General features: G+C 38.4%; 1 protein-coding gene across 1 annotated transcript; it reads right to left on the reverse strand.

Annotated features, from left to right (window-relative positions):
- Positions 1 to 4,654: 4,654 nt before the first annotated feature.
- On the reverse strand, positions 4,655 to 6,079 carry LOC126215001 (piggyBac transposable element-derived protein 4-like). Its single transcript, XM_049941628.1, has 3 exons — positions 5,976 to 6,079; positions 5,366 to 5,712; positions 4,655 to 5,277 (listed from the first exon to the last, which is right to left on the reverse strand). Exons 1-3 carry the CDS (start codon positions 6,077 to 6,079, stop codon positions 4,655 to 4,657), a joined length of 1,074 nt encoding a protein of 357 aa, XP_049797585.1.
- Between the last annotated feature and the right edge of the window lie 2,327 nt (positions 6,080 to 8,406).

The raw sequence follows: 8,406 nt of genomic DNA on the forward strand, positions 1-8,406 counted from the left end.
CATTGAGTACATTTTTGCAGAAAGGGACACCTGTTGCTCCACAGGGCGGGAGGAGGGTGCAGAGTACTGTCCATTATCTTTCTTTGCTAAGCATTTTTTGTGTTTTATACTTTTGGAATTTTGGTTTTATAAGTTGATTTTAAAATGGCATTTTTCATGTATGAAATGTACTCGTTTTTTCATCAAGTAGGTCAACTTGTGTGTGGTAGCAACATTACGGTCCCATTGAGTACATTTTTGCAGAAAGGGACACCTGTTGCTCCACAGGGCTGGAGGAGTGTGCAGAGTACTGTCCATTATCTTCCTTTGGAAAGCATTTTTTGTGTTTTATACGTTTGGAATTTTGGTTTTACAAGTAGATATTAAAAGGGCATTTTTCATGTATGAAATGTACTCGTTTTTTCCTCAAGCAGGTCAACTTGTGTTTGGTAGCAACATTACGGTCCCATTGAGTACATTTTTGCAGAAAGGGACACCTGTTGCTCCACAGGGCGGGAGGAGGGTGCAGAGTACTGTCCATTATCTTCCTTTGGTAAGCATTTTTTGTGTTTTATAGATTTGGAATTTTGGGTTTTCAAGTTGATTTTAAAATGGCATTTTTCATGTATGAAATGTACTCGTTTTTTCCTCAAGCAGGTCAACTTGTGTGTGGTAGCAACATTACGGTCCCATTGAGTACATTTTTGGACAAAGGGACAACTGTTGCTCCACAGGGCGGGAGGAGGGTGCAGAGTACTATCCATTATCTTTCTTTGGTAAGCATTTTTTGTGTTTTATACTTTTGGAATTTTGGTTTTATAAGTTGATTTTAAAATGGCATTTTTCATGTATGAAATGTACTCGTTTTTTTCTCAAGCAGGTCAACTTGTGTGTGGTAGCAACATTACGGTCCCATTGTGTACATTTTTGGAGAAAGGGACACCTGTTGCTCCACAGGGCGGGAGGAGGGTGCAGAGTACTGTCCATTATCTTTCTTTGCTAAGCATTTTTTGTGTTTTATACTTTTGGAATTTTGGTTTTATAAGTTGATTTTAAAATGGCATTTTTCATGTATGAAATGTACTCGTTTTTTCATCAAGTAGGTCAACTTGTGTGTGGTAGCAACATTACGGTCCCATTGAGTACATTTTTGCAGAAAGGGACACCTGTTGCTCCACAGGGCGGGAGGAGGGTGCAGAGTACTGTCCATTATCTTTCTTTGCTAAGCATTTTTTGTGTTTTATACTTTTGGAATTTTGGTTTTATAAGTTGATTTTAAAATGGCATTTTTCATGTATGAAATGTACTCGTTTTTTCATCAAGTAGGTCAACTTGTGTGTGGTAGCAACATTACGGTCCCATTGAGTACATTTTTGCAGAAAGGGACACCTCTTGCTCCACAGGGCTGGAGGAGTGTGCAGAGTACTGTCCATTATCTTCCTTTGGAAAGCATTTTTTGTGTTTTATACGTTTGGAATTTTGGTTTTACAAGTAGATATTAAAAGGGCATTTTTCATGTATGAAATGTACTCGTTTTTTCCTCAAGCAGGTCAACTTGTGTTTGGTAGCAACATTACGGTCCCATTGAGTACATTTTTGCAGAAAGGGACACCTGTTGCTCCACAGGGCGGGAGGAGGGTGCAGAGTACTGTCCATTATCTTCCTTTGGTAAGCATTTTTTGTGTTTTATAGATTTGGAATTTTGGGTTTTCAAGTTGATTTTAAAATGGCATTTTTCATGTATGAAATGTACTCGTTTTTTCCTCAAGCAGGTCAACTTGTGTGTGGTAGCAACATTACGGTCCCATTGAGTACATTTTTGGACAAAGGGACAACTGTTGCTCCACAGGGCGGGAGGAGGGTGCAGAGTACTATCCATTATCTTTCTTTGGTAAGCATTTTTTGTGTTTTATACTTTTGGAATTTTGGTTTTATAAGTTGATTTTAAAATGGCATTTTTCATGTATGAAATGTACTCGTTTTTTTCTCAAGCAGGTCAACTTGTGTGTGGTAGCAACATTACGGTCCCATTGTGTACATTTTTGGAGAAAGGGACATCTGTTGCTCCACAGGGCGGGAGGAGGGTGCAGAGCAGTATACATTATCTTTCTTTGGTAAGCATTTTTTTGTTCTTATACTTTTGGAATTTTCATGTTTCATGTTGATTTGAAAATGACCTTTCTCATGTTTGTAATGTACTAACTCGTTTTTCCCTCACAAGAGGTCAACTTGTGTGTGGTTGCAACATTACGGCCCCATTGAGTACATTTTTGGAGAAAGGGACGTCTGTTGCACCACAGGGCGGGAGGAGGATGCAGAGCACTATACATTATCTTTCTTTGGTAACCATTTTTTTTTGTGTTTTATACTTTTGGAATTTTCGTGTTTCATGTTGATTTGAAAATGACCTTTCTCATGTTTGTAATGTACTAACTCGTTTTTCCCTCACAAGAGGTCAACTTGTGTGTGGTTGCAACATTACGGTCTCATTGAGTACATTTTTGGAGAAAGGGACATCTGTTGCACCACAGGGCGGGAGGAGGATGCGGAGCACTAAACATTATCTTTCTTTGGTAAGCATTTTTTTGTGTTTTATACATTTGGAATTTTATTTCATATTTAATATGCCGTAAGTGCATGCAAATGTATTTATAACAACACTATTTTACAGTATTAGATGCCATAGCAATATTGGATACATAAATTTTTCTTTCATCACGAGCACTGCGTGAAGGACGGCTCCCCACCCTGCATTTGATTGTTATTATGTTGAAAGTCAAACTCATTTCGCTGACCTTCTGACATATTTAGGTACTCAACTGTTGTCTAAGTGCCGGACCATGAGCAATTGCACTGACAAGGCAGTATGAGGGGGCAGCAGCCACAGTCACCCTTGATGAATGCAACATACTGAGCAAGTGAGAGTGTAAAGTTCACAGAGAATATCTGCCCACAAAAAATGATAGGTGAAAGATACCAATCTTTGTGCGTGGAAAGAGGCTGACTGTCACTTCGAATAGGCAAAGCAAATTAGAGTCTTCAGAAATGAAACAGAGTCTGAAATTCAACAGATTTCTCCACTATTTTCAGTAACATATACGAATATGTTTTGGCACCCACAAAAATATAAAAATTGAAATATTACATACCTTATCAAACACAAGACTCCAAACAAGCCAGCTTAATCTGTCAATTCACCATTACAAAACGTGATGCCATTTTAAATTAATCTTGTCCGATTCCTGAGGTCAAAATATCCTGAACTAAGGCTACCATCATCGGATAACCACCACCTGAAACTACATCAAAATTCTTGTAGTACACCAATCCCCTTCCCTGACACCACACCCTTCCACATGCAAGTGCGATTTTTCTGTCTACTGCACACATCAAAGTATTATACAATCTGAATACCACTCTTCCAATTATGACCTTAAACTCTAGGTTTGGCAACACAGCAATTACACAGTATTTTTTCCACTGTACAAACATTATAAATTCAGTCAGAAACACATTTCATCCAAATTAATCGATGATAATTTCATTGCAGGACTAAAGCAGTACAGCCATCCAAAAACTGGTTAAAAAGTGGGCAAAGAGTAATGCATTTTCCTTTCTTGTCGAGGTCACCAGACTTCAAACCCACTGAAACAATGCGAGTTGAGGTTGTGAGATCGCTATCCCACAGAGCCACAAATGCAGACAAACTATGATCAAATACCTCACAAGAGCAGACACAATGGTCTGCTTTACAAATACTAAACAACAAAATACAGAAAGTTTGCTTGGAAGATTCTCAAGTGACATGGATCTGGATTCTTTTCTTCATTTAGAAATGAAATAAGGCTGGAACATTATGAAAGCAGTGAACAGGCTTGCTAGTATACATTGTACGTATAAATGTCTAAAGTTAAAAATTTGATGACAGAGAATTGCACAGTGTCCACATCTACAGTTCAGTTTCTGTGCTGTCCCTCCTCCATGGCACAGAGTAATCAGTTATATGTTGACGGGTATGGAAGCTACGAGAAACACAGGTGTCAGCATTTTGATGGTGGTTGTGAAATTCTTTTTACATCTAACTTATAATTGTGGTGGAAAGTTATAGAAATACCTCAGTCTTTAACCCTTTTACTGCCAGACGTTTTCTCAAAAGATCATGTTAAAAGTGCCATGCGATTTTACAGTAAAATACAGACCTCTGTCATACTTGCAATAAAATCTTAACTAATGCATAAAGGAATGCAATTTTTTTTTATTTTTAGGGAATGCTGCTGGCTACAGTTATATGTGCAATACACATTGTCAAAGAACATATTATCAAAGAAAAAAATTATTTTCATGATGGGGTTTATCGAAAAAAATTAAAACTTTGATTTCAGTTTACTCTGAGACCCATCAAATGATGATATACTTAAGCAAACTACAGAGATACCATAAATACTTGAAATTTTTAACAAAAACATCATAAAGGAATACAATTTTTTCATTTCACTAAGGAAAAAATCAAAAAGAATATAACATTACAAAAAAAATTGTTTTGCACTGAACGTGTTCTCAGTTCTTCAGTCATAAATCACTGACAAATGTGAGGTTGCAGTTATGACAACTACTTGCACACTTGCTGACCAACACATGAAGGATGCAGTCCTTTCTTGCAACAAACACATACTGTTCATAAACGCCGCTTCTCATCCTTCGTAGAACAAACACTACAGTAGCGTTCCTTTCTCCCCGGAAGAGTCTCTACACCATATACTGTTGGAGCAGGTACATTTATATCTGTTGCACTTGTGGTTGTAGTCCTTGCCTGAAACCACTGTTGAGAAAGTTTGCATATGACTATGCTGTTAAACTTCAGCCGTGTCAGTGGTTTGTCACTGGGGTTTAGGCTTTCCTTGTACAAAACATATGCATTCAGCAACAGCCTGGCAATTATGCTGAACACTACCTTCTTCCACATCTTGACAGTCCTCTCGTCTAAATAGCAGTATGCCATCATATCAGATGAATCAATGCCACCCATATACTTATTATATTCCAAAATTACATCTGGTTTCTTGGCCGACTGTCTATTGCGAATTGTCGTTTCTGATGATCTAGCAGAGGATGATGTACTCACAAGGAGGACTGGATTTCTCTGTGATTTCTTCTGTCTGAAGCCACAGAGAAGTATAAAAGATTTCTTGAAAAACTTTAGTTGACCTACAGCATATTTCAACAGAAGTCCACATGGCAGGAATTTTCTGTTTCTTCTAATTGTTCCCGTTAGATAAGTGCAGACTGAATACAGCTTTTCTGCCAGAAGAATAGATGTAAAAGAGTTATCGCAAAACTCATGGTAACCTTTTTGCATGTAGCTCCCAAGAGCTAGTAGTTTCATGACGACTATATATCTCTTTTATTTCGTTTTTGTCATCACCACTTTTTGCACCACGGTATGCATAAAACCCTAGGCAGTAATTTACTCCTGAATCACACAGCATCCAAAATATGACTCCCCATCTGTGATGTTTATTGGGAAGGTACTGGATTAGCTGTGAGTGCGCCTTTGTCCCAACAAGACTTCCATCTACACTCAGTTGCTGGTGTGGAGTGTAGTAGCGACGGAAAACGTTGTTGGCAATATCCACCAACACTTGAAATTTCGCTGTTGGATCATATAATGGGTGACCAGGAGGGTGAAGTTTCGAATTGTCTACAAAATGTAAGAACCGCAGCAACAATTGAAACCTGTTACATGAAAACATTAGTGAAAACCACGGTGTCAACAGGTTTGCATCAGTTGACCAATAACTAAAAATAGTTGTTTTTTTTTTATATCAGTCCCATATTCAAAATCACTGCTATGAAAGCCCTCATTTCTGCTACAGTTGTTGGTTGCCACTATTTGATTCTTGAATTTGGCGATAAATGCGTTGACTGAATCACCTAGCAAGTGTATCGGTTAGTCTCATTCGTCGTAACCGTAAGTAGCTGCTGCGAGAAGAACAAACTGAAAAAAATCAATTGGTGTGGCGTTTGCTCGTATATGTTTAGGGCCTGGTACTTCTGCATATACAAAGCTTGGAGGGGGTGGATTGTCTGATGCCTCATCCATTATTTCAACAAAAGTATTTGAACTGCAATTCAGTTATGTTTGGTCGTCGTAGTCATTTGCTGACGCACAATCGTCACTTGAAGAAGAAAACGACGAGTCCTCTTCTCCACCGGACATCTCATAATCCGATTCACTTTCTGCAAATCCTGCAAACTCATCTTCACTTCCACTACTTATCATATTATTGTCTAAATCACTTGTATCAAACCCCAACTTCTTACTTGAAGACGCCATGCTGCCGCAAAATACTCTGTAACACCAGAGAAGTTTATTTTACTCGGAATAACGCACTGACAATCGAAAAGAAGATTGATATGCTGTGCCTTCTACCTTCCTTCTGCATCTTGGCTAGGAAATACTAACAACTTTGCCTTCAAGCGCGGAAAAAATGAATGAGAAGGGCATCACGATCAGATCGTTACGAACATATTTCGCCGAAAATCTGGATCATGATCAGATCGTATTTGGCACTAACAGAGTTATAGATATTAGTTTTTTGCCCACGCATCAAATGGCACTTTAACTTTGCCATCTCTACACTGAAATTGTATTACACTGCTGTTAACAGCCCCCTTCCACACCAGAAAGCTCCAAAAGATGTGAAATTCTGGCTTAAATCGAACTGAACACCTCACATAGAGATAGTTCCTAATGTCTAGGTCTATCTTGAAATAACACAGCATGAAAACCAACTGCGTGAGCACATGGGTGCTTGCCTCTCCTCTGGCAACCCATATGAAAGGAGCACGACAAGAATTTCATTACAGAGTTGCATCCAGTACAACTAAGAATTGGCAACACCATTTCAAATATCTGGTACTCTGTCAATGTGCATTTAATTTCGTGTGTGGTCCTGAACTGTTCCACTGAGTTAATTTTCTACTTCCTTTCCACCTCAATGGCCCATGCTATTAATCTTCATCTTACATTAGACACATAAAATTTAATTTTTGGATGCCAGGAATTCCATTCTTCAAGTAAGTAACAACTGTTCTTATCTTTAGTGTTGTGTTTTGAAGCTCAGGGACCAATACTGCAATGAGGGAGAGCTGCTGCTGACAGTCTCTTAAGATCAGTGGTTCAGCCTATGTTTTTGCGATGAAAGAGCAATGTGAGTTATCAGTTCTAATCACAGTGAGGATCAGCAAACTCATGGTTCTTGTTTTTCCTTTTATTTAATGGAACTGCTGACTGCTAGAAGAAATTCTTTCACTAATTTTGGGTAAACCTTTACACACTGAGTCTTCTCTCAAGCTTTATTCAGGAAACTGTGTTTGGGTCACACATGTGCTTTGCAAATGCCAAGCTGCTTCGCTATACAGGTGTCTCTGAAGCAGTCTGAATCTACCACCAATGATACCATTTTGCATTTTATTTATCAACCATAAGACATTGCACCCAGACAACACATGGTTTATTTCCAGACCAGGGGGCGCAGATGTTGCACAACAGCTCAAACAGAAGGTAAGAGTTCTCTCAGGAACTGCAACAGGCTATAGTGTTTTCAGTTTGTGCAGATGGTCACACTCACAAAATTATCAGAGCAGCTATAGTATTTGTTCCATGTTGTGATCAGTGCGGTGTTGTGCTTTGTGGTAGATTGCCAGGTTTTATGTAAAAGAGTGTACATGCAAATGTACACATGTGGACATGCCTACTTTGCTGAAGAAATTTTTGATGACTAACAAGATTTCATTATGAGACATCGAAACAAATTGTCCAGTGCAGAATTTTGGAAACTGAAATTGCATTTAATATGAATGGGGATGAAACTTCCCTCTAGCTGTTCAAGCTAGGCTTTCTCAATTCAGTGGTAGTTGAGGATTACAATCTACTAGGCCATCAGATTAAAATCAACTTTTAGGTTGACGACAGCTGCATATTACCTGTTGTCTATTGAATGTTTTGTGCCTTGCACGCAAGTCCTGTAAAAGCAAGTGATTGCCTTTCTCTTATTTTACGTGTTTTTCCCCTTCAGGAGTTTTCATTATCGTGTACAGGTTATACTTTGACTGATTTTCAGGTTCAAATGTGATCATCATGATTAAATCCTGTGATCTTTATGTTAGTGAATATTGAGGCTTGTATGAAACAATTACATTTTAGAAAATCGTGTTTTACTAATTAGTACATAGAGGAGGTAATGGAAAAAATTGTTGGCGATCAAAGTTAGCATGGATTTGGGGATACTTCCACCACAACTGTCAACCACCAATTCACTTGCGGCCAGTATTTCAAAAACAAAATGAAACTTTGCCAACCCAGAAATAAATACACTGAGCTAAAGTTTTCTTTAAGTGGTTAAGCTTCACAAGAGACAAACCTAG

Source organism: Schistocerca nitens, chromosome 12 (genome assembly GCF_023898315.1).
Source record: "Schistocerca nitens isolate TAMUIC-IGC-003100 chromosome 12, iqSchNite1.1, whole genome shotgun sequence".
Taxonomy (NCBI): domain Eukaryota; kingdom Metazoa; phylum Arthropoda; class Insecta; order Orthoptera; family Acrididae; genus Schistocerca; species Schistocerca nitens.